This window comes from Girardinichthys multiradiatus, chromosome 20 (assembly GCF_021462225.1).
Source record: "Girardinichthys multiradiatus isolate DD_20200921_A chromosome 20, DD_fGirMul_XY1, whole genome shotgun sequence".
NCBI lineage: Eukaryota > Metazoa > Chordata > Actinopteri > Cyprinodontiformes > Goodeidae > Girardinichthys > Girardinichthys multiradiatus.
The window spans coordinates 25,153,871-25,181,534 of NC_061812.1; the positions used below are offsets into that span (position 1 = coordinate 25,153,871).

At 38.7% G+C, this 27,664-nt stretch overlaps 1 protein-coding gene across 1 annotated transcript; it reads left to right on the plus strand.

Moving 5' to 3' along the window:
* Window positions 1–667: 667 nt before the first annotated feature.
* Window positions 668–26,727, plus strand: LOC124856134 (protein bassoon-like). The gene is made up of 3 exons (XM_047346358.1): window positions 668–961; window positions 19,898–20,288; window positions 26,524–26,727. Exons 1-3 carry the CDS (start codon window positions 783–785, stop codon window positions 26,725–26,727), a joined length of 774 nt encoding a protein of 257 aa, XP_047202314.1. The 5' UTR covers window positions 668–782.
* The last annotated feature ends 937 nt before the right edge of the window (window positions 26,728–27,664 follow it).

Consider the following 27,664-nt stretch of genomic DNA (forward strand, 5'->3'; position numbering starts at 1 on the left):
GCCTGAGAGTCCGAACTGGCTGATTACTATCCATCCCTCCATGTTCTGAAATTAAAACGAAACAACTCAAGGAAACAATAAGCAGCATATATGTTAATGTATTTTAGGGGGTCATAAAACAAAGTACATCAAAAGTCAGTAAAATAGGCCCTAATTGTTTTTTTATGCAGGCAGAGCCAGCCTGAATTAGTTCAATCAAGCAATTTAACTGAGGCTCAAAACAAATTCTGCTAGTCATTATTGTGAGATTACTAGTAACCATATAATTTATAATGATATGCAGGGAATAAAGCTTGGACTTGGATTAAAATAGATATTATTGTTGCTGTGATAGCTGGTGGGCAATGGTCTTTACTGAAATTGTGGCTCCAAATCAAATTCTCCTTAGGGACCCATTTAATTTAGGGCCCGCTCTGTTTCCTCCTCATCAGAAATCATTAATATCATTCATAAATATAATATTCATTTAATTGTTCTAATAAAATGCTAACCAATCCTGATGTAGGGGGTTGGGGGGGAGGGGGAGGCTGAATGCGTGCTGGGTTTAGGTTTAAGATAGCTGAGCCCTGTGAACGCGCACGTACGAGCCACAGAAGTCACTACCCATTGCGTCAGCGCGCTCCCTCGGCCTCGCCGTCAGCGCGCGTGCTCCGTGCGGGATGCTGAATTGTAGGTGATGATGGCGGAAGGGGAGCGACGCTGAGTTCCATCCGAGTTTTTACCCCAGCTGTAAAAACCACCCACAACCACCGTTTCTCTCCGTCGAGACCTATCCCGTGGCAATGGGGAACGAGGCCAGTATGGAGGGGGAGGGACAGGCGGGACAGCCCGGCGCCGCCGTCCCTACAGCGGGGGCTCCGACTTCCATTTCAGCACCACCGGACTCTGGACAGCTCATCAAGCCCAGCAATGGAGCGCCAGCCGGAGGAAGTGGGGCTGCGTCCGGCCCGGGGATTAACAGGTAGCCACGATAGCTAGGGAGCCTTCACCACACAAAGTGGGCACAATGAAGCGAAATCAGGGAGGCTTCATGGCAGCGTGTTGTAGCGTACATTAGTTCAGCCAGCAGCGTAGATATAGGCTTAACCGACTGCGTCTAGATAGACCTGAATGGGCGCTTAATTATTTATTCCAATACCCTTGTCAACACTATTAACAACCTCTTCTTGAAACCTCTTTTATTTTGGCATCTGATCTGTCATTGACGATTTGCTTTAAATCGATCACGCAAACCTTTAGATGTAAAAGCAATCGCACGTCAATATAGCTTTAAGCAATTTCAACAGGAATTTCTACGCCCTTTTCTACGATGTCTGTCCTGAGGATTCAGTATCATGAATGAAATTCAAGCAGGACCAACTAAATGTTAAAACGTGGATCTTGGACATATAATTTTCACCACAAATTGCAGAATATTAATAATAAAAATGAAATGAAGTGGGAAAAAATGCAAATTGCCTTCAATTGATATTAAAGGGGTGGGCTGGTTCTACTACAGGCTTCTTTGACGTGATTTTCAGTAAATACAGGGCCATTCTGAAAAACACACCTTCCTCCTTGGCAGCAGCAGACATCTGTCTCCCCTGATGACAGCGTTGTGTAGGATGTCAGTGCTCCCATCAGATATCACCAACGTCATTGAGAGTGCAGGACAAAAACACATATGCTACAGCTGTCTTAGTTACCAGATATCAATCTCAAATCAATATGCTGTGAGATTAAAAGTGCACCTGGACAGAAATGGGTCATTTATTCTAGAGAACGTGGTGTTGTATCTCCTCTCTGAAATAAATCCAGTGGCATTCCAGTTATATTTGTGACAGTGCTGTCCTCCTACTAGCATTTCCATGTTTAAACCCACATTGTTGGCTTATAATAATGCAGTGTAGGTTGTTAAAATATTAACCCTACTAAGATCGTGTCTGTGGTCACATGTTACAGCTTGCATGTCGGTGTTTTTGGTGTGGGTGCGGGTTAGGGATTACCATAACAAGATCTGATATTGCCTTAATTACACAGTTCAACAGTTGTAGAGTTTAACACACACAGACGCTGCTGCATCATGGATTTGCCACACCTGCTTGTTGTCTCTGTGCAAGAGTGTTTCAGGCTGGTGTGCAAATAGATTTACAGATTTACTTCATTACAAGATATAGAGTTGATGCTTTGTTTGAGACTATGACTTATGGCAGTGACATATTCTGAGGTGTAACATTTTTATGAGAAAGCCGTGTACTTTCTTCAGTGTTGTCTACAGTGTCTTGCATTAGTAGTCATACCCCTTGAAATTTTCCTTGTTGTTCTATCACAATTACTAACTTTATTGTATTCCATTTGAATTTAATGTGATAGACCACCACAAAATAGTGCATAACTGTGAAGTGGACGGAATTGATACATCAATTCTCAGCGCTTTAGAAATAAACATCTAAAAAGTGTGGTGTGGATATGTATTCACCCCCCTTAAACCACACTTTGTAGAACCACCTTTTGCTGCAGTTACAGCTGCAAGTTTTGGTGTCTGTCTCTACCTGCTTTGCACATCCAAAGACTGATATTCATTCTCATTCATTTTTCCAAAATAGCTCCTGCTCAGCCAGACTGGTTAGAGAGTTTCTGCAAAACTAAATTTTCAAGTCTGGCCACACATTCTCAGATGGATTTAGGTCTGGGCTTTGATTTGGCCATTCTAATACATGAACATGCTTTGAACTAAACCATTCTATTGTTGCTCTGGCTGTAGGTTTGTGGTCGTTGTCCTACTGGAAGATGAACCTCCTTCCAGTCTCAAGTCTTTTGCAGCCTGTAATAGGTTTTCCTCTGTTGTAGCCCCATATTTAGAAATATTGCTCTTCCTTTAAATTCTGATCTGCTTCCCTGTCCTTCATTAGGAAAGGCATGTTTTCTGCTTGACACTCTACCCTGAAGTCCAGATTTGTAGAGTTCACAACTAATAGTTTTCCTATCAAGAGCTACTACCACCTGATCTGTGGATCTCTGCATCTACTCCAGAGTTACAATGGCCTTCTTGTTTGCTATTCTAATTATTACTCCTCTTCTCTTGCCTGTCAATTAAGTGGACAAACATGTCTTGGTAGTTTTGCAGTTGTGCCCTACTCTTTCCATTTTTGAGTGGATGGATTTAACAGTGGTCTGTGAGATCAGGCTTGGAACAATGTTTTAGAACTTCATTCAGTTTTAAAATTCTCCCTTACCTGTCACCTCTGACCTGTCGGCCATGTTCCTTGGTCTTTATGATGCTATTTGTTCACAAATGTTCTCTAACAAACCTCCGAGGCCTTCGCAGAACAGCTGAATTTATACTGAGATTAAATTAGGCATGGGTGGCTCTGCTTACTAAGTAGGTCACTTCTAAAGGCAGATGGTTGGACTGGATTTTATTTAGGGATATCAGAGTACATGGGGTTGAATACATATGCATGCCCCAAATGTTAAGATTTATATTGGTTCAGAAAAATACATTTGTTCATTATTTTCCGTTTCCTTCACAATTACACAATTCTTCCTGTTGGTCTATCCCATAAGATCCCTAAAAAATGTGAAATAGTTCAAGTAGTATAAATACTTTTGCACCGTATCTGTGTAGAAAAACACTCGCTGTCTGGCCTGTGTATTATGTGGGGCTGATTTAAATGCTCATGGCTTCCTTGTAATCTCATGATTTTTTTATATCTTGATTTCTTCCTAGTATCCTCCCTTAGGTTTCTTATAAAGAGAGTGCAGAGACTGAGTGTGCTAACAGAGAGGCAGAATGAGAAATGAGAAGAAGGAAAGAGAGAAACAATAAAGCACATGGCTGTTTTAAATGGTTTTTTTGAGATTATGAATCTGGTGTTAACATATTCCCTTATAAACCTGTGAAACTTTCAGAAGCAATAAAACAGTGCCTGGCTTTAGACTTGACAGAAGATTTTCATTTTAATTGAAACGAGTTGCTTGGTAATGTGAACAGGGATATTATATCTTTTATATTACCTTACTCAAAAGTGAGATCCATAAGACTTCTTTGCTCGGTGTTAGACCAAATTATGTTGCATTCAATCTCAGTAAGAGCAGAAGACTCCTTATAGGAGTCTTCTGCAAAGATATTTGGCCGATCCCTCTGCTCCAGTGAGCACCACAATAATTGTTTTCTACTCTTATCATAACAGCTTTCTCTAAGTGCACAGTCATCTCAATGTTGACCATTACTGAAGAGCATTCTGACACAAGCTCCAAGTATTTCCCGTTTACAGCAACACACTCAGTGTGCTACTGCAGTACTGTTCTGGCAGTACATTTCTAAGGACTGTAACAAATGCAAAAAGAGCAATTGTGCTGCAGGTTCCTTGAAAGAGGTAGTTGTTTTGAGATTCTCATTAGCATATATTTCTAAGTCTTATCTGATTTTCACTCAACTCAAAAAAGTGCATCCAGAACATATTATAGGCTGATGCGTTACTAGACCAAAAATGGGTAGAGTTGTATGAAAAGAAGGGAAAAAATAAAATTTTTCAGTATTTGACCTGTCTATCACCACTCAGCGGGGATCAAGGGAAAATAGGCCAATCACGATCTCTGGCTGGTTAACTGGTGCATCTCTAGTTTTGATATCCCCAATCAGCTATTGTGGGTCACTGCACTACATACAGCAGCACCCCCTATTTTTAGCTGAATTTATAAACGCTGCCAGTCTTTTTATATAGCTGGGTGGTGTTAATAAATCATAGTTGAAATTGATTTAACTTCCATTTACAGTACTGCAGCTAAATACCAAGAGAGCCACCAGTCAGGATTTTTAATAGGGTTTGCAAACACTGACTGTTTGTGTGTAGAAAAACTATCTTCCTTCACTTAGATGTTCTACAGAAATTCAGAATACATTTTAGGGAGGATCAAACATTTGCAAGTTTTTTTTTGTGAAATTACAACATGGAATTGATCTAGCCTTCTTGCTGTGTTTTTACACAACCAGTATCAGCTCTGATTTGCCACTGAACGTTTTTGAGTTGAAAGATGCACGATATGCATAACAAAATATGCCACCATTGTGTTTTTATTAAAAAAACAACAACAATAACAGCAGTTGCATCTGGTCAGCCGGCGATCTTTTTGGAACCTGTTCTATAGGAACACCTGGCTGACAACCCATCCAGTTTGTTTTAGAGGTGACATTTGATGAGCATCAGCTGCTGCAAGACACCATAGCTGTCCCCATGTGTGTTTTCCTTGAATGTGGTTTCCATGAGGAGTTGTGGGTGATCTGCAGCAATGCTAAAATGTGAGTGATGCATGTATGAGTTTCATGCTTCATGCTCAAGACACTTAATTCCAAGGTTGTTCTTGCAGAAAATTGTCTTGAAACAGGTAATTATCTGTGCTTTTCACCTGTCAGTGGTTTTAATTGTAAAGATTTTAAGCTAAATTAGTAATAAATTGTGCTTTTGTCTCTATGCTGTAAGAATGGAGATTAACTGTTGAAAAGTCTGCTTGTTAAACTCATCCTAGGATCATTTATACTTTTTAAACTGATACAAAAGTACATTTACTGAAGTCTGTGTTAATAATAGATACCTTCATGTTGTAAGATGTATTGCTCAGACAGTATGTCCTAATGATTTATTTACCTTCAGCAGTCAGAGCACTGCAGCCTGCCTAGCCTTGACATACCACATGTTTATGGTTCCCTAATAAATGATCTGAAAAGCAATTCCTTCTTATTATTTACGATGCCGCTGTTATGTACGAAAAAATCAATACTTGCAATACCTGTTTGAGATTGGCAGCATACTGACAGTGATGCGTTACTTGAATAAAATATCTAAAACATATACGTGGTTATGGAGTCTTTATAATCATCGTTATGCTGTTTCCCAGAATTTAAATTGCATATCTTAGTTGTAAAGGGCTGCAAAAAGCTGTGGCTTAAATTGAACCCTGATCATCTTTCATTCAGCATATTGAATATTTCATCTGCATAAATACTATGCTGGATTTATTTTGTAAGTGCATGGATGGTATGCAACTTGCCACTGATCTATAAAGCAGTCACTACACTATCTGTAGTGTAAGTTTTCTTTAAACAAGCTTGCCTCCTCTGATTTAGTAAAACATTCTGTGTGTAGAAATTAAAAGTGTGGTGAACCGTAACGAAATATGTTTTGGCGATAATTGAGGCAGACTTTATAAAACACAAATAATGAATAGTTTAATTTCCCTTAAGGCATTTTGTTATAGACTTTTTAACAATTTAGACTAATAGAAAAAAACAGTGATAACCCTAAAATTAAACTGCTGGTCAGACATTTACACACCCTCATTATTCGCATAAATATAAAAATTAATGTTGTACTTTTCACCATTTGTTTTGATAATAGAACAAATAACTTCAGTGACTTTTGTACACATAGACTGGACGCACAACTTTGAATCTATAGTGGATTTTCTCTAATGCCAGAAGCTTGTTGATGGCTGCAAAAATGCACAACTTGCTAAGAAACATGTAACCAAATATAGTGGAACTGTACGTATGTATTTGAGTCTATATATATATATATATATATATATATATATATATATATATATAAAACCTTTACCCTTTGTGGATTAGACAAAATCAAAACCAAGCTCAAACATGTGCACCAAGTCCTTGGAGCTGTATTTTGTTTATTCATTCCACAATTAAAAGCCTCAAATCAGTAAAACATTTATACTATGATGAGTGTGTGTGTAGTTTAAACCTCAACTGTGTGTTGGATTTCTTATCATCATGTGTCATTGCAAGATAAGATAATTAATGATGCATAACTTCTGATATGTAACAACACAAAAGCATATTCTCTTGAGTGATTATTTTTCTTAAATGACTAAAGGCTGCATGTTGGTGCTTTGTTTCGCAGTGTTGCTATTAAAACACAGATTTTCTTTTACTTGGCATCCAGTTTTTATTAGTATTTCAAATCAGCCAGTCATTGTTAATATTTGGCCTACAAAGTACAAAGTACATTAAAATGACTTTTTTAGTTCATACAGCCTGTATAAACTGAGTTTAACAGCCATGTCAAAATTCTGCTTTGACGAGGACCTTTGATGAACCTTAAGTTTCTGCCACATTTTGACATCAGCAGATGTCTTCATGAGGACTGCTGGTCAGCCTTTACTTTTCAACCACATTTACACGATTTTTAGGCAGAATGCACATTCCTGTTTTTGTTTCATTCTGACTACATTTTCTCTGGTGTCTAAGGTCTCCACAACACCTTGCAGGACAAAATTAAATCCGTCCTGCTGGTTAATTATGAAGCTGAAGGTGTTTACCTCTGGGTAAAAAAAATGCCTTCATCTGATGTGACATTCAGTGAATGTGCACACAAAAAATATTCCAGCTATTAATGTTATGTTTGTTGAGCAGATTTAGGGTGTCGACCAAAGCTCGGGTATTTATTTTAAAACTCCCAATGAATGCCCCTTCTGCATACAACTGAGATACACTTCTGCTTTGACCTTTAAATATTACTAAATGGAGCACACAGGATAGCTTTTCAATCCAAAGCCCTAATCGGGCTGTTTCAGTTACAGTGGAAAGATGTATAAATCAATAAGAAACATATAGGCTCTCTGTTAAATGGAAACTGATACTGATATACAGTATCTAGCTAAAGTTTAGTAAACACATATCAGATTATGTTCACAGCTACAACGTGCATATGTGTTTTATATTCATTTAGAAAGGAAAAATGTACCTGGTTTATAAAACAGATGAGACGGTTTACTGTCTGGATTCTCAAAGTGGTTCTTCTTTACCAGTAGTTCTTTTTGTGACTGATTATAGCTCAGTGAAAAGATGGCCTGCAACACAATTTGAAGTACTATACGTTTGGCTGATTAGATTTTAGTGAAAACAAATTGTTGTTTAAATCCCCTGCTATTATGTGTTTACATTAAAAATTAAGTTGATCCTAAGCCTTTCATTAAAGTCTTCCAAATAACAGAGGCTTCAACATTTATTGTGAAGACCATCTGTTATCATCCATTTTCTTTCCGCAGATTCTCTAGTGGACTTTTGATCGGGACATTCGAACACATAAATGAGCTTCTAACCAGTTTGCTTCCAGGATTGTCCTGTATTTAGTCCAGGGATGCCATTAATAGCTGTCCTGTCAACAGATTCTTCCAGCTGAGCTGTGGATCTCTGCAGCTCCTCCAGAGCTCCCATGGCCTTCTTAACTTCATCTTTTCTGATTAATGCCCTCCTTGCCCAGCCTGCCAGTTTAGATTACAGTCATGTGTTGTTGGGTTCACATTTGTGTCATACTCTTTATATTTTTGAATATGGATTGAACAGTGCTGTGTGAGGCATTCAGAGTTTAGGATATTATTTGATATCCTAACCATGCTTTAAAATTCTTCACAACTTCTATCCTTGACTGCTGTGTTCCTTTTTCTTCATGATGCTATTTGTTCACTGATGTTCACTATCAAACCTTTGAGACCTTCACCTAACAGCTGTATTTATACTAAGATGAAATTACACAAAGGTGGACTCCTTTTACTAACTAGGTGTCTTCTGAATGCAGTTAGTTGAACTGGATTTTGTTTAGTGTTATAAGTATAAAAGACGGATAATACCCAGCACACCTTACTTCTAATGTTTGCATTTCTACAGTTTTGAAAACCATTCCTCCACTTCACAATTACATGTAACTTTTGAGTGTCTATCAATCAGGAAAAAACACTTCTCTGGACCAACTATTGTATATTATTTTATATTTATAGATGATGTTTGATTTTTTTCAGTTCATGCTAAAATTGCAAAACAATTACATACAAATAGCAACAATACACTTAAAAACATAAAAAGAAACTTTTACAGCAGTTAGTAAAGGTGGAAGAATGATTATTAGCCTAATTGTTTGCCTTGGAGCATTAATCTACCCACATTTCACAGAGTCCTGTGGAAATATTTGTGTAAATATTTAATGTGTTGAGTAACAGTTGAAACATCTGCCAATTGCTTACTTTGCTTGCAAGAAGTCAGACTTTCTTGTTTTCGTTTAAAGCCACAGTACTGCTCCAAGCTTTACGAAGTTCTTCCAAGTTCTTTACGAAGCTCTTTCTCAAAATGTCTGTCCAGTCCTTAGAGCTAAAAGCATATTGTGCAATATATGTTTACAAATGTGTAAAGTTAACAAGAGGAGAACAAAAGTGTCAGACCTTAAACACTCTACTGCAGCTAAACAGTATTTAAAGGTGTCTTTAAGACATAAAGTGTGCAATACAGTGTGCAATTCTTTCAGCTAATTGCTCTTTAGGAATTATTTTGTTGGTCCTAAAATACCATTTTATAAGTGTCACACAGTTATGGCTTGGGCTAGGTCTCTGTAATTAATTGAATTTGTAGTTTAATTCCCAAACAATCACACAAACCACAACAAGAAATCCACATATTCTGTTATTTAGGAGCAATACAAACATTGTCTTTGCAGCCCTTATGAGTAATCATGTCTATTTATAATAATAATAGTCACAATATTTATTTTTCTCCAAATTAAAAGCTGCCTGGGGTTCAGCCAAAAAAGTGTGAACCAGTGTTCCTGTGTTCCAGGTAGCAGGTAAAAACAAACGCATAAAAATCCAATTTAATGTTGGGTTTTGCAGTGCTGTTTGTTTTAGACACAACAGTGGTTCATTTTTAAGTGTAGAACTTATTGTACTTACATGTCAGACTCAGGTTGTTTAAGAAAAGTAAAAACTTTCCTGCAATGTTGCAAGGCTTGATGGAGAATATGTTACAAGCATCGGATGTGACACCCTTCCTTGTTTTCCCAGTTGTTGACACCAACATCTTGTTACCTAATTAGCAAGGGCATCATTGCATCCTGGTCTAAGCATTAGTTAGCTCTCATAGTGTGTTCCCCCTACAGTGCCTCTGAGAAGTATAAATATATTTTGAATGTTTTCACATTTTGTCACATTACAACCACAAATGTATTTTGTTGGGATCTCGTGTGACATAGTAGCACTTAATTGTGAAGTGGAAGAAAAAGGATTCATGATTTTCTAAATGTTGAAAATGTTGATTATTAAGACTTGGCACAAATTCTCAATTATGATGACGTCAGGACATTGAATGCGCTGTTTTAACATACAAAAATGTTTTGTAGCTTTGGCTGTATACTTAGTGTTACTGTTCTGCTGTAGACGTAAGTTTCCACGCCAGTACTATGACCCCAGAGCAATATGCTGCCACTGCCATATTTACCATTGTGATGGTGTGTTCAGGTGCTGTGTTAGTTTTCCTCTTCAAATACTGTTTTGCATGTAGGCATAAAAGTTCAATTTCATTCTCATCTGACCTGAGCACCTTCTTCCACATGTTTACTGTCTTCTTTTTTTTTTGTTTCTTCTATTTATTATTTTTTTTATTATTGCTGTGTCATCTACATGGTCTGTTGTAAACTTTACATGTAATTTCTTATAGGTTTCTTTGAACATTTACTTTTTGTCTTGCCAGATTTGTGGAGTGCACATTTTTGTATAACAAACTGAACTGAATTGATGCAGTTTGTACTCTAAAAGTCTCTAAGAAACCCCTGAGGCAACAGTAAAACAGCTGTTTGTATACTGAGATTAAATTACACACAGTGACTGAATTTACTAATTCGATGAATTCTGAAATAAATTGCTTTTAGATTTTATTTAGAGGTATCAGGGTAAAGAGAGCATACCAGATTTGTTAAATTACTTTCTCAAGGCCCTCTATAACGCAATACCTGAGCAGTGTAGTGAGATCATTCTCCACAGTTGACACATTCAGCGATGCCCTTATTGCTGTTCAAATAGGAGAGAGGTGTAAATGTTCTCATCTAACTCCTTTGCACTGTTTAAATGTATTCCCCAAAAATGTTGAACTCCTTTTAAAAATTCATGTTGCCCTGCAGGTGTGATGCTAATGAGTTTAATTTAGATGGCAGCATGATCCTGTTAAATGTACTGCTGCCACAGCTAAGGATGGAAGCATCTCTCTGCTGCTTTACAATGAGAGGTTTTACACGGTGTTCCCATTACAACGAGCTGTCATTGTACAAATGCCTCTTTACTCGTTTTGTGATAATACGGACAATTTGTTGTGCCTTAGACAAGTGGGCACAAGTTGTTCTCAGTGGACTCCTATTTGCCCGTATCTAAAGGAATCTTATGAAAAGGTGTCTTCCACTTTCAACTTTTTCTCTGTTGTTCTCATTAAGCAAAGCCTGAGGCTTTGCATTAATCACTAGAGACTCAATGTCTGAGCTGTTCAAGTGGAGGTGATTAAGTGAAACTACCCCGTGCTTTGCGAGAACAGCAGCTACATAATATTTATTCTTGCACCTTAAGTACAGAGTGCGTATCTGATGATATTGAAGAAAAAGGTTGCCCCTGAACTGTTAACAGTTGTGTTGATTTTTAGATGTGACAGACTAACAGTGCAGATGAGCTGACTGTGGTGAAAACTGGACTCCTGAGATAAGTTGACCAAGGTTGGAGTTATGCAGCAGCTTAACCAGTTTGGCAATGACTTACAATGGTTAACAATTTATGTAATTGAGCTCTTTTAGTCCTCTCTTTATTTTCACACTCCTTTTACTTTGGATGCCGAGCTGCTGCTGAGACCATCTTCGAAGATGACGGGCTTGACAACGCAAGGTATATGTTGTTTGGTGTCAGGAGAAGGATCAACGCAGTACTGGACACAAGTGTTTTGTTTTTTGTTTTTTTGTCCCCCCCTTTGGCAATTTTCAACCCCCCCATCAAAGGAGGAGGCATCGTGGTGGCAAAAGCGACAAGAAAAAAGGATCTGTTCAGCCACTCGGTGCAGAAGAAGAGGGAAATGGAGCCTCTGGGGTTACTGAAACTATGGAGGGAGAAGAGAAGGAGCCTACTCTGTCTGATCTGGTGGCTATGCTACATGCTCATATGGGGCAACTGGACGCCTGAGATGCAAAACAGAGTGAGGTAAATGTGCGTCAAGAACAGCGATTTAAAGTTCTTCAACATCAGTTTAACCTTTTGCAGTCTGAAATACAACTATCAATATCAGATTCTCCAGCAACTATTTCTGATCTATTAGACTTTGACAATCAGCCTTCTACCTCTGCTCAGCAGAACCAGGCTGAGGTAATGTCAGCTGGTTCTAATCCAACCATTTTATCGGCTATTCAGTTCCCTCCACAAGTAGATTGTAGATTAGAAAAGTTAACTGAAGACAATGATGTTGAAAATTGTTTGGTCACATTTGAACGTATGGCCAAAGCTTATCGGTGGCAAAAATCTGATTGGGTTTTTCATCTGATACCATTGCTTACTGGTAGGGCTAGAGGTGCCTACGTACATATGGACGTTGATGATGCATTAGATTATGATAAAGTCAAATCTGCCATCCTTTTGAAGTATGACATTAACCCTGAGTCATACAGACAAAAATTCAGGTCCCTGGAGGTCAAACCAGATGAAAGCCCTCGTGAGTTATATGCAAGGCTGAAGGAACTTTATGGAAAATGGATGCCGCCAAGGGGTAAAACCATTCATGACATTGGTGTAACTATAATTTTGGAACAGTTCCTGAGAATGTTGTCTTCTGAGCTGCAGGTTTGGATCAGGGAGCACGATCCTGGTTCAGCAATGAAAGCAGCTGAGCTAGCGGATGTCTTTGCCACTGGCAGAAAGAAGGGACAAGCCTGGAGCCATAATGCATGGAAAACATCCCAGGATGTCTGGCGGATTCCTCAGCAGCACCATCTGGAGTCAGCAAGTGCTAGTAAGACTCATCAGCTGCAAGGTCAGTCTACTGTGGCTGTTACCAGAGCCCAGGCCAAGCGAACCGACCCCCGCTCTGAAATTCTGATTGCCCTGCCCTTTTTCAATGAGGAACTGGAAACTACTGAAGTGAAGCCACGAAAGACCCGCAGGCAAAAAAGGCAGGAGAAGTTCCAGTTTTCATCGGTGGACGTACCAATGGATACTGAGCCAGCAATGCCACCATGTGGCTTTGATATTCCAAAGGATATTGCTGAACTTCAACAATTTGATCAGTCTTTGACACCTTTTTTACAGAAGGCAAAGTTAAAGGAACCCAGAGTGGAGCCAGACCTTAATGGTGACGAGTACATTTTGCAAATGACATCCTTTATCGTCAGCAGGGATCTATGTTGCAGCTAGAGGTTCCCCAACCAGTGAGAAATGCCATTCTCACCTTGGGGCATTCAATCCCCTGGGCTGACCACCCACGTAAGCACAAAACCCTAGCTCGCATTAAACGCCAATTTTTCTGGCCTGGTCTGAGCAAAGATGTGGCTCAGTTTTGCAGAAGTTGCCCAAAGTGTCAGATAACCTCTGCTAAAATTCCCCACAGAGCTCCACTCCAACCTCTCCCTGTCATCGGTACTCCTTTCGAGCGTCTTGGAATGGACATTGTTGGACCTGTGGAGAGGTGTAAAACAGGGAATCGCTACATGCTTGTTGTAACAGATTATGCAACAAAATATCCTGAGGTGTTCCCTTTAAAATCTATAAAGGCTAGACTTATTGCATCTTGCTTGGTGCAGTTATTTGCAAGGGTTGGGTTTCCATGAGAAATACTAACTGATCAGGGAACAAATTTTATGTCTACTTTATTGAAGCAAGTCTATCAGTTGCTGGGCATCTGGAGCCTGAGAACATCCCCTTACCACCCTCAAACCGATGGGATAACAGAACGCTGTAACCAAACTTTGAATAAAGATGCTCAGAAAATTTATCAATGACAATGGCACAGATTGGGATCAGTGGCTACCGTATCTCCTTTTTGCTTATAGGGAGGTACCGCAAGCATCCACTGGTTTCTCTCCCTTTGAGCTGTTGTATGGTTATGAAGTTCAGGGCCCTCTCTCTCTGATGAGAGAAATCTGGGAGGGACAGAAGGAGGGGGCAGTACCCAATAACATGGTGTCTTATGTTATTCAGATGAGAGAGCAGTTGGAGAAAATGAGTGAGCTGGCCCAATCGCACATGTCAAAGGTCCAGGAGCAACAGAAGACTTGGTATGAGTCTGCTCGACAGCGCTCGTTTGTTCCAGGACAAAAAGTGCTTGTACTCCTCCCCAGCGACAACAACAAAATGTTGGCCAAGTCGCAGGGGCCATATGAAGTCATGAGGAAGCTCGAACCCACCACATATGAGGTATCCACCCCAGGGCAGTTGCGTCCCAGAAAGGTTTTGCACATAAATCTCCTAAAAGAGTGGTGCAGCGTATGGAACACAAGGCAGATGCAATGCTCATACGGAGGGTGCCTGAAGAGGATGAAGTGGATGAGCAATACCTACCACATGTGGGCTCTCTGGATTTGGACCTTGGCCATCTTCCCAAGGATAAGCAGCAGCAGGTGAGAGAGCTATGTACATCTGCGTTGTTCCAACAGAACCAGGGAGAACTAATGTTGTCGAACATGATATTATTTTGCGAGGTGTGAGACGATTAAGCTATAGAATCCCAGAACGCCTGCTGTCTTTATTAAAGGCTGGAGTTGATCTGATGCTGTCCCTAAAGATCATTGAGAAATCTAAATGTGAATGGTGTAACCCAGTGGTCTTGGTGCCTAAGAAGGATGGAAGCATTAGGTTTTGCATTGATTTCAGATACCTAAATTCCATGTCAATGTTTGACTCCTACCCGACACCTAGAATTGATGACCTGCTCGAACGTCTTGGAAAAGCAATGTATCTGACTACCTTGGATTTGTGTAAGGGTTACTGGCAGGTCCCACTCACTGAACGATCCAGAGAGTTCACTGCGTTCAGGACGCCATGGGGGCTGTTCCACTTCACAGTCTTGCCGTTTGGATTACATGGAGATCCAGCCACCTTCCAACGGCTGATGGATCAGGTATTGCATAACTGTTCTGAGTTTGCAGCTGCTTACTTGGATTATATTGTCATTCACAGTACCACCTGGGAGGAGCACATGGAACATCTGTGCATTGTGCTGGATTGTCTTCAATCAGCTGGGTTGACAGTAAATTCATCAAAGTGTGTCTTTGCGGTGGCTGAGACAGAATACCTGGGGCATGTCATCGGCAAGGGGGTTATCAGACCACAGACTGATAAAATCAAGGCAATGGAATCATGCCCTCTGCCCCAAACGAGGAAGCAACTTAGATCATTTTTGGGCATGGCTGGGCTCTACCACCGTTTTATCCCCCAGTTCTGCCATAGGGAGGTACTGTGAATAGGGCAGCTCTGCTCACTGACATGACGGGATCCCACTCTCCCAATCACATACAATGGACAGAGGATGCGGTGACAGCATTTTATGACATCCAACAGTCATTAAGTAAGCAACCTGTATTGTACAATCCCAACTTTGATGAAAAGTTCATCTTACAAATTGATGCTTCAGATCGGGGTCTTGGAGCTGTTCTCCTTCAGGAAACCACTGTAGACCGTCATCCAGTGGCATCAGCCGGAAGTTGTTTCCACAGGAGGTTCGGTATTCCACAGTGGAGAAGGAGGCATTAGCAATCAAGTGGGCTGTGGTACTACCTGTTAGGAAGAGATTTCACCTTGGAGACGGATCATCAGGCGCTCCAGTGGCTTAAGAAGAGGAAGAACACAAATGGACGAATTACCCGTTGGTACCTGGCCTTACAATCGTTTTAGTTTACGGTGCGCCATATACCAGGCAAGGAGAACCTTGTTGCTGATTATTTCTCTCGCTGTATCAGCGAGAGTCCTGAAGAGGAGGGGTGTGTGATGGCAAGCCACACAGGGTAAGAACCACATCCTACTATTTTCTGGTTTTCCTTTAATTTACTTTGTAGTCATTACTTTAAATATTCCTTAATTATATAGTGTCTTTGTTAATTCCTCTATCACCTTACAATGTTTATATGAAGTGCACACATATTAACACTGCAAGGTCACTTCAGTTCTATGTTGTATTAATACTCTTTTCTTTGTTTGAGTTTACCTGGGTGTTTGGTGTTTGGCTTCCCCTTCCTGATGGGCAAAAGGTGTGGTTAAGGGCTGAGATTCCTGAAGTACTGCTGATGGCCTCATTGGACTGAACCAAACGCTTCATGCCAAGTGGGGGGAACCTTAGGGGGTGTTTTTGATTTATTTCCTGTTATTATGTCGCAGCCATTTTGTCTTCCCCTATTGTGTGTGTGTGGTTTAGCTAAACCTGTATTTAAGGGCCCTTATGTGTTAGTTCAGGAGGTTGGTTTTGGTTCGTATCTGTTGAATTCAACACCTGTGTCCTCTACTCTGTACTGCTTGGTTGGTGACAGTGGAAATTCGCTGCTCCTATTTCAGTGTTTGCGCTAATGTCTAAAAGTCTGACTGGGTGGTAAGGTAAAAGTTTAAATAACTTTTTTTTTCTCAGTTTAGAAACATTTATAATAAATATCAAAGTAAAGGATTTTTATCATAGCTTTTTCAAATGTCCTATGTTTATAAACCATGCTTACCTTGTTTTGCACTCAAATAAAATTATTCCACAAAATCCAAATACTGCATCTCACTGTCAAAATTATTAGCCTTCTTAAGAGCTGACCTTTTTAGTGAGCAGAAGTATAAACCGCTGGTGGTTAGTATAACTTAGATTTTTCTCTCAGTTTACACATAATACAAAAACTACAGTTAGGGTTTCAGTTGTTGGTTGAGAAAACTCTGTGACAAAAACAAAGATTTCAGAGATCCTGTAAGAAAACTAGTGCAAGATGTCTCTGAATACCCCAGAACAACTGCCAAGATGCTAGTGAATGACTTAGCAAAGTCAGGACATCTTGGGAAGATTATTCATACTGGTGTCGTGAAGCGACATCTTTGGTTTTTTTGTGGTCTTGTGTTTTCTATCAGTTTGGAATTTCTCTAATTTCTTCTTTTAGTAGTTTATTTTCTATTATTTGTTATGGTTTTCTTATGTCTATTATTATATTTGTTGTATTCTAGTTCTCCTGTCTTTCTTGTAGTTTCTAGTTTAGTTTCCCTTTTAGTATATCTGTGTTTATTTATGTTTAAATAGTTGTTCACCTGCGCTCTTTGTTTACTAGTTTATTTCTGTTCCTCCTCGTCCTGGTTCCCTTTCTGTAGTTTAGGTTTTGTTTATTTTCGTTTCTTTATGGGTTCTTTGTTAATTATTAGGTTTTGGTGTTTTTTCTATTCCCTCTATTTTCTCGGTTTACTTTAGTTATTGATTATTCTAGGTTCTTATGTCTCTTTTGGTTTATTATCTTTGTCCATAGTTTTGCTTAGTTCTGTTTCCTTGAGCTTTGTTATTTATAATTTTGTTTTTGTAGTCAGGTTCTTTTGGTTATGTTCTTATCTAGCTTCTCTTGTGTTTCGTTTTGTTTCTAGCCTTGTTAACTTAGCAACTATTCACATTCCCTCAGTTCTCTACTACCTGGTCCACACCTGAATTCCATCTCATCTGATTACCTGCCTCAGTTTCTCATTGGTCCATACTCCACTTCCCTCTGTTCATAAGCTCTCTGTTTTTGTTTGTTCCTGGCTGGTTCCTTCCGTTCGAATCCCCGTTCATATCTCTGCTCACCTATCTTCGTCTATGTACTTTGCCTACTATGTTCCTGCAGTATCAACTTCATACGTTTTTGGATTTCTTGTATCTGCAGTGATTTTGCTACGTTCTTGCTACGTTGGAAAACCTTTGGATTATTCTTTAAATAAAGTAAGAAGACTCCTTTAAACATGCTGCTGCCGAGCTCTTGTCTGTGCTTTGGTCACTCTAAACCTCAGAACGCGACATCTGGAAGCATGTCCTTTGGTCAGATGAACTGAAACTAAAGCTCTTTGGCCTTGGAGACTATTTTTGAGTTGACCTGTTGTGTTGACAGGGTCAACTAAGACAAAGACTGCTCTTCAGGGTGCCTTTAGACACTCGGTTACATAAAAGAAAAAGTCTCGGCCACTTTTAAATAATTTGAGGTAGCATTTTGGGGTGAGTTGTGAAAAAAAGAACCTGGTTAGGACAAGACATGAATGATTTAGAAGCTTTAAAAATATCCTGACAGTTTGAATGTTTGCTGTTAGTGACATTGAAGTTGGCATCTGCTTTGGAGCTTCCTGTTGAAGCTAAACTATGTAAATGTCTTAGTTTTTTTATGAGTTCGAACTGCATATGATCATCTCTTGTTCAAAATGTCAAAATAATAAACACATCTGAACTGGATAATTCAGCAATGAACAGACATTCTTGGATTAATCCTTGGGGTAAAATATGTTAAACTGGATAGAGTAAAATATAAATACAGGATTTCTTAAGATACTTACAAATGTATTCAAATAAAAAACTAAACTCCTCACGAATTAAACATCAAATGCAGCTCAATCTTTTTAAGCCCTTTTTTGAATCTTCTCTGAATCTAGAATTGCGCTGCTCAAGGTGGAGTAGCTCTGTTACTTTTCGTTCTTTTTTAAATGAAGAACATTATGGAGAACCCTGAGCATCCTCTTGGTGAGACTGTTGTATAACAGTGTTTTCAGTCAGAGGCTTCTTCAGATCTGCTGTAAGACAGACCGACAGGAGATCCTTCCTGCCCACAGCCATCAGCATCTACATGGCTCTTTAAAGAAACCTGCATAATATGAGCTACAACAACATTTAATTTCTCTTTGGGATGAATAAGGTATTTTTGAATTGAATTTGAATTTTGTGTATTATAGTACAGATCCTAAAAGTATAGAACAAAAATGGTTTTCTCTTCACTTATTCCTCTTTGTTCATGTAATTATGCACATCATCCTCCTCAATCACAAATTTCTTCTCACCCTTAATAACTGTCACCATTGCTCCATTCTTCTCTCAACAGCCTCCGCAATCTGTCCCTCACTCACCCTAGAAAGCTGTGTGGTTGTGGTGCACAGTGACTGCTTTTGCATAATTAACACCCCAGCAATCCCTTAGATTTGAAAATATGTCTAAGCAATGTCCAAGATGTCCAAAGGAGTTTAGGCTAATATTTGAGAATATGTGGTTCAAAAGTAAAAGTGTTTAGTAGAATGAAGTGGGTTAATATATTTTTGAAGTCTAAATGTATACATTTTTAGCTGTGACTGGTTCAAAAAAACCTGTTGTGGTAGGCAGTAACTGAGCAAAGGACCTGTTGGTTGCAAGCACACCGTCTTAACCAGATGAGCTACACTGAAGCATGACTTATAATGCACAATGAATCCACAAGTTCTCTTACGTGTGCTCCACTCATGTTTTTTTACTGACATTGGTTCATTTATACCGAATCAAATGAAGATGTTATGTTTCATTTTTGGCTTTCAGGGCTTTTTGCATGATTTACAGACTTTGTTTGCGGTTCTTATGATTTTTTAACTGTCTATTTGGACAAAACTGCTTCATGTAAATGTGGTCTGAATTAAATCAAGGCTATAAACCCTGACGGCTGTCTTCTTCTATGTGTGGCTCAGCATTAAAATCAGATATGTTATTGTTATTACCCTTCTGTCTGGTGAGCCATTGGTTAAACGTTTCACCTTGGTATGTTTTTCTGTGTTTAAAGGTCTACTATTACTGTAACTTAAAAATGTCTTTGTATGGGTATCAAGGGTATCTATACAACAGTACACAACACTGGAGTGCAAATAAGGTAAAGACTAATTATCGGTGCTTGGAAAAAGTCATTTGACAGAACTGCTTGGAAATAATCTCAGGAGCATTTTAATCAATATGAGGCTTTTAATAAAATAGGCTGAAAAAACACAAACATCTTTCTTTAGCTTAAAATTGTAATATTTAAAATTATAATGTAATAAGAAAAATCTATTCCTTTTATTTTTGCAACTTTAGAGAAATATTTCCATTGACAGGCTGATTATCTAACCTATTTGGTGGTCTCGTTTTCTTTTCTTCCAGACCATCTCCATCCGACCCTGGGCCTAAAGCAGGAATGCAGAGCGTCCATGGGCCAGGCGACAGGTTGGCCTCCCACGATGCCAGTCAACATGCTGCGCCTCAAGCAGAGCAGGGCCAGGGACATGTGGCCAGGAAGAATCTGCAGGTTGACCTGGGTGGCAGCAGAACTGGAAGGTCCCCCTCTGTGTCCCCAGATCGTGGGAGCGTCCCCACCTCCCCTTATTCTGTGCCTCAAATTGCTCCGATGCCCAGCAGTAAACTGTGTCCTGTCTGCAAAACCACCGACCTGACGGGCACTGGGGACGACAAACCCAACTTCAACAACTGCACACAGTGCCACTCCATGGTGTGCAACCAGTGTGGCTTCAACCCCAACCCTCACCTCACAGAGGTAGGCAGGGTTCATTTAAGGGATTTTGTTAAGCTTGTTTTATTGTTGTTGGCGTTTTCCTTTACATAAGATGTATAATTATTATTACGATTTTTATTTATTTACAAATTTTTCTAAACTTTTATATAAAAACAGAAGTTATATAGAGCTAGATATGAGTTGAAAAGAGCAGGATTTAATTAAAAAGAAAGAAAAATATGCAAAACAGCATTTTGTTAAAAGGTACCAGGGGCAGAGATTAAAAGTAAATAACAAAACACTTAATAACTCCACTCAGCACCACTAACAGTGATGCCTAAAAAAGTAAAATATAAATAAATAAAACAGAAAAGAAAAATCTAAATGTCTGCTATAAAAACTTGACTTTAATTAAGATTTTAACATATGTGATATGCTGTGGTTTATGTGGTAATGCTGAATGTGTTCTATTATGCATTCACATGGAAACAGTGTTACTGACATCACAACTGCTTCAGGTACACAAAATTAGTCTGAATGAGGAAGAGAACCTGAAATGATGATTACTTTTTATTGCTTGGCTTGTGATTTTCTAAATAAAAATGAAAAATAAAAACCTTGTTAATTGTCCTTGGTTAATGTTCTGCATTACAGAACATTCTTTTTTTAAATGGTTTAAAATGGACAATAGAACAATCTGACAACCCTAAAGTTTTTTAAATAACATTTTGCCATTTTTTTGCTGTTTGTTAAAACATACTAACTGCAGCATGATATGCTATTAAAAATTTTATTATACAGTTCAAATGGTATTTTCATATAAAATAAGTGCATGGGGGTATTTTAAATTGCTCTTTGGTTCAATATTAATCCTCTGGAAAGATTTTTCTGATCAATTTTGATGTGCTGTCTTGATGATGACTATTGTTGCTGAGTTGGCTTTGACTGCTTCACAGTCTGTAATGCACCAGCTGAACAAGAGGGAACATGTGAGATCAGTTGCATGCTGGCTGAGAGCTGTGAACCTTTTGTTCTAGCAACAATTTGCCGTGATTTTTCAGATTTGTTGGATATAATTTGCAAAACTTAAAATGTGTGTATGTACCAAAACCTGGAAATAACCATATTTAAGATATAAATGGCAATAATTTATTGTTCAGGTTATATAATTAAGGTAATGTAAAAGATTCTTGTTATTAAATGTTGACAGTACATTATGTTTTGTGATGTTTAGCACTCTCCACATTTAAAAATGGGTAGAATTCAATTCAAATTCAAAGATATTTTATTAATCCCAAAGGGAAATTAAATGTTGTTGTAGCTCATTAAAATAAAGCCTTAGAATAGATTTATCTTTTATTTACAGCAATTTTCTAACAGTGAAATTTTTTTTCTTCGCTTGTTATCCTCGTCTCTGTGGGGGGTGTCAAGATAAACTTCTTTCTCACTCAGCCTGGTTTGTCATGGTGTTAGTCATTTTAAACCTTTTATAATTGCTCTCACTGTAGATATGGGCACATTTAGGGAAGTAGAGATTTTGGAAGCTATTTCCAAACATAGGCTGGTGTCACATTATTTCTTATTATGTCTCTAAAAAACTAATTTCACAGGCATAAATGAGAAGAAATTAAGTTTATTTTGTAAAAACAATTCTGATATGTGAATCATGTGCCATGCACACAAGCATTTTGTATTTTTCATGTGTACTAGCTGGATGAGGACAGTAAGTAACTTTTGCCATCAAAGCCTTGATGTTCTCTCAAACCCTGAGTCGGTCGTGGCAGATGGCCACTCACACTGAGCCTGGTTCTGCTGGAGTTTTCTTCCTGTTAAAAGGGGGTTTTCCTCTCCACTATCGCTACATGCTCATCCAGGAGTGAATGCTACAAGTCACAGACTCGATGCAATCTGCTGGGTTTCCTTAGATGGAAAAATCTTTAAACCAGTTTGAACAATAAACTGAATCTGACTACAGTGTTTGATGTTTGATAGTTAGGATTAAGTATGTACCCGACTTGAAATCTGTATGATTTGATTGAACTTTGTAAAGTGACTTGAGACGACATGTGTTGTGAAATGGGGATATATAAATAAAACTGAATTTAACTGAATTGATTTTTGCTTTTTCCATAATTAATAATTACCTGACCAGCTTAGGATAGGACAGTTCCTATCTTTGGGAGCATCAAAATGGTTATAGAATTGGTAGCTGAATTATTAACAGAATAAAGCTCTAGACAGTGGCCCAGGTCTCTTGCCTTTTCAGCAACTTCTAGCATTCGGCATGCAAAGATAAGTCAATCATCATTAGTGCAGACAGAGCGTCTGCATAACGCAGCATGAGATTAAGTAATAATATGATGGGGTCATTGCTGCAATATTTTCCATCACATATAATCTCAAGGCACAGATCCAGTTTATATACAAAAATATATAATTAAATCAGTCTAATCATGAAGTCAAATTCAGTTTGTAATGCCATTTGGTTTGGAAACCCAGGTTATTGCATTTGATCATTGAATTTGCAGCAGGATAGCATTTCATTGCAGATATATTGTGAAGGTCAACACATATGCTTATTAACTGAGTCAAGAATTCCAAGAAAGAAAATTTAAGGGTGTGAATTAAATTTTAGATAAATGTATAACGGTGCACGGTGGCGCAGTTGGTAGCACTGTTGCCTTGCAGTAAGAAGGTCCTGGGTTCGGTTCCCAGCCGGGGGTCTTTCTGCATGGAGTTTGCATGTTCTCCCCGTGCATGCGTGGGTTCTCACCGGGTACTCCGGTACTCCGGCCTGTTAGGTTAATTGGTAACTCTAAATTGCCCTTAGGTGTATGAATGAGTGTGTGCTTGGTTGTTTGTGTGTTGCCCTGCGATGGACTGGCGACCTGTCCAGGGTGTACCCTGCCTCTTGCCCATAGACTGCTGGAGATAGGCACCAGCTCCCCCGTGACCCACTATGGAATAAGCAGTAGAAAATGACTGACTGACTGTATAAATTCTTACGGATGGTACTAAGTTTGGCATCAGTATTTGTGTACAAAGCATTTATTTCTTAATGTGAGATTTTTCTACCACTGAATAAATGTACTCCAGTTAAAGGCTGGATTCTGCTTTTATCAGTGAGAGATTATGCTGTAGCAATCAAATACAGTATAGGCCCAAGCAAAACATTTCAAAGACCCTGAAAGAAAGCTATTGAGAGATGTCTGAATAATCCAGAAAATCTGCTAAGATGCTTGTGAATGACTTTGCCAATTCAGAAGCTGTAGTCTTCACTAGATATCAGGAATGGACTGCAATCTTGTGAACAAAGAAAAGCTCCAGAAATGATTATGCATATTGGGCCTGAGCTCATTTTAAGACTTTTTTAATCTTTACCACAGTTGCCAGTAAAAGTGACGGAGCTGTATGTCCATCCTCTATAAGAACGTGATAGTTTTTAGGAATACTTGATGCTACTCGGAAAACTCAACAGATTTCCCCCCTCATTAACAACCATTTAAGTCCATCTAAACATTTATTTTAATGAACAGATAGCTAAGAAAGCCCTTCACCTTGATCCTAAAATAAATCACTTTCCTAATATGAATTAGGCCATGCCTCAGTGTTACTGTGAATCAAGTGCGGCTGTGTCACCAGTCACAAAGTTTCACATCAACTTCAATGAGTCATGTGACAGAACTGTAACAATGCTGGCCTACAGGCTACGAGAGCAGCCGCAGGCTTATTACGTACCCAGTTATCGAAAGTAAATGATTCTGTTTCAAACACATGCAGCGTTGATGTAAATATACTGGGTAATGGCTGAGTTTAGGCTTTAGTGTCTGCATGCATGAATGTAGTATAACTTGGGAGGCTGCCATTGTTAGAGGAAAAGAAAAGAAGGGTGTGGGAATGGAAGGATAAGAAAAAAAAAACACATGGACCAAAGCGGAGACAGATAGTGGAAAATAGATCGTGACAGGGAGTGAAGGAGAGCGAGGGAGTAAAGAGAACAGCGGAGGTGGGTACGTTTCAGCTTAGCCTCGGTAAGCCGGACAGATGCTGACAGGAACAGAGACATTGAGGGAAAGCGCTCGGCCTCTGGAGACCTGAAGATTTACCCCCATAACCTAGTTAACTTGGACTGGGCTTTGGCTTCACTGCAGCCTATCTGAAATTCGCCTTATCGCTTAGAATTGAAATTGATTATGGGCAGATCAAGGTGATGATGATATTGAGGATGATGATTGGAACTGTGATTATTGTGATGGTGACTGCCCTGGATAGCCATGCTGAAAAGGAAATCCGGAGCACACAGACAAATCCTCTTGATCCCAAATATTTAGGATTTAGTTGTTCAAGGTCATAAAGATCTTATGAATAGTTTTCCCTGATCATAATAAATTGCACAGTCTCTCTGGACTTTGAAGGATATCTGCAGCATTTACTCATGCCAGGAATACTCACTTGTTGGCATGTTTAGTCAGAGATCATGCCTTGCTTTAAAGAGGTCTGGTTCTTTTAACAAATACTTTGTCTAAACTGAATTAACTGTCACAGATTATAGTAATTAAAGTAATTTTAAAGATTTTTTGTATTTGTTTGGTCATACTGATATCAAAGGTAACCCCAGAATGTATTTTAAAAATGCACTTTTGAAATTATGTCTTAAATTAAGTGAAGAAAAACTATCAAAACTAATCTTGCTCTATGGCAAAGAGTAATCATCTCTCTTGTTCATATGCATAAAAACTTTGATTAACCACATTTTTTGGAAGCTGAGTAATTTTCAGTGGCAACATCCATCGCTGATTACTGCAAGATCTTTAGATTCAAGAAAGAAGGCTAGCAGAGCTCAAAAATCAACCCACTATGTCCCCATCTGAGAAAATTCAAGAACAGATGATAAACAAAGTAATTAAAAGATGCAGGCCATCCATATTCATACCCCTGGCATTAAAAGTGTTTTCACTTAAGTCAAGAAAGTTGTTTCTGATAAGAAATGAGACAGACCTCTCTCAAAAGATAAAACAATCTAACATGAGTGTTAATTCTGAAAAAAAAAACCCTGCTTTATTTACATTTTATCAGAAAATGACATGTCCAAAATTATTTATACCCATCTCAATAATCAATAGAAAAATCTTTATTAGCATCACAGCAATTAAACCCTTTTTGCATGTTTCTACCGGTATCCTGATTATTTATCATTAGTGATGAGCTCCGAGTTTTTTAAAATGTAAGTTGTTCTTGTCATCACCCTCTCTACACAGATTGAAGCTGGACTCTAGCTGGGACAAAACAAAATGTTTATATTACTTCCTATCAGAAGAAACATACCTTATAAAAACTAAATAAGGCTGATCCTGGATCTGAGCTTTTTGCGTTAAAAAATCTCACAAAAAGGGTTAGTTTGTTGATGAGATGATAGCATTACAGCCTTGTAGGAGAGATTTTTCTCTGATTTCAAGCTCTGCTACGCAGTCCTTTTTGTTGCACTTCTTCCCATGCATGTTTCTTCCAAAGGCATGCAGGTTATGTTATTCTCAACAGTGCATGTAAATGTGCATTATTGTTTTTCTTATTCTGTTTTGACTATGTAATGGCCCTGGTGACAGCTGAGATAAAGTGAATATTTTACCACAAACACGCAGATTGTCCTATCTCTGTATTAAACATAAAGATTGTAATAGTTTCTTTAAAAAAACATTTAGTTCAATATCTCCTTCTTGATAAAAACAGTAAAGACTAGCTGTGTTTATGCAGATTAGTATGGGAGATGAAGAGTATGCTCGAAATATAAGTCAGTGTTGTGTCAAGCAACTTAATGACGGGAATGCAGCTCAGATGTAAACAGCAAGCAACAAATGGATGTCATATGCCACAGTGTGTTACAGGGTTGTCAGTCAGGCTGAAAGGAACAGTTTTGTTTACAGATTTAGTCTGACAATTGAGACCTGCAAGCAATCATGCAGTTGACTTCTGTTCACATGTGATAAACTGCAGGAGATAACTTAGAGATGAAATGAATATGCTCAGCGTTTTTAAAAAGGTGGTTGCAAAGTAGTTAAAAAAAACCCATTGTTGTTGGGGAGGTGGAAGCTAGAGATTCATAGAGACGAGGTCATCTGAAGACAGGCTTCAAACAACAGAACATGAGCACAGAGGGAGTTATAGTGAAAATACCACAGACACTCCCCAGACGCCATTCTCCTACCATCATACAGGGGAACATCTGCTTTATAATTGGTCCAGTTTCTATTTATAGAGCCTACCCTCCTTTTGTCTGCAGCAATGGCCCGGTCCTGAAAAGCCACAGCTGAAAGGAGTGAGCAGTGTGAAAAAGCTGTGTGGCAGCAGGAGGAGACGGAAAAGGAGAGAAAACCATCATCATAAATTAACCATAATAGCTGCAGTGTTTAGAACACGGCAGAGCAACTCTACATCGATTCAGCACCTGGGAAAAATAGAAAATACAAAATGTGCAATCAAATAAAACAAGTAATTTCTGCACAAGGCCAGCTAGTTTTCTGTTATGGAGATGGTGACACCCTCAAAACACATAAATTAAAAAAATAAAGAAACTGATGAAATTATGATAGTTCAGTTTCAAAATGTAAAGAAGACAATGGAGATGTTTTCAGCCCTTTTTTGCCCAACAGGGCTTGTTTTTTAACAAACACTCCCACACATAGGCCCACTGGTTCTCCCCCTCTGCACAAAATAATTCAGGTAGGTGGCAGTATTCAAACATACCACATTTAGCAAACACAGCAAAAACAATTATTTCTATTAGGACTTTTAGTGTCGGGCCAGAGGGAGATAAAATTCTGCATAAACACCCCCTCTACAATGTGTTTAGACGCAAAATATATGATCCGCCTTCCTTTGACCAGAAACTGCATGTCAGAACCAGCTTTTCTGGTTTAAAACTTATTACTAAAATAAAGACTGACATCACCAATAAAATGGGTCACACAGATTTCAGTTATTAGACAACAGAATAATTACAAAATACAGCCACTTCACATCTGTTCACACCCCTGCTTGGTAAATATGTATAAAACCTTAAAAATTAATGTATCATTTTTTGCAGTAGCACAATCTTAGTTACTTCAGTGTTGGAGTTTTACGTTTTTGTTAATGTCCGCGTTTTCTTCTTTTCCTTGGTGATTATGTTTTATATTCTTGCCATATTTGTTATTCCTTTGTGCTTAGTTTCTTAGTTCATTCTCATTTTACGTTTCCTATATATTCTGTTACATCTCAATTTATCTTTTCCCTTGATTTATTATCTCGTTGTGTTCAAGCTGAGCTCTTTTCATGTTTATCAGTCTTCTTTCCCACTCTTCCTGCTTGTCTTTTGCCCCAGCTGATCCACATATCCTCCTGATTACCCACACCTGCATTCTATGTCATTTCTTCAATCATCT

Coding starts and splice junctions, on each gene's coding strand:
- LOC124856134 (XM_047346358.1), top strand. CDS start 783: ATGGGGAACGAGGCCAGTATGGAGGGGGAGGGACAGGCGGGACAGCCC. Junction 962..19,897: donor TCCGGCCCGGGGATTAACAG/GTAGCCACGATA, acceptor CTTTTCTTCCAG/ACCATCTCCATCCGACCCTG. Junction 20,289..26,523: donor CCAACCCTCACCTCACAGAG/GTAGGCAGGGTT, acceptor TTTTGTCTGCAG/CAATGGCCCGGTCCTGAAAA.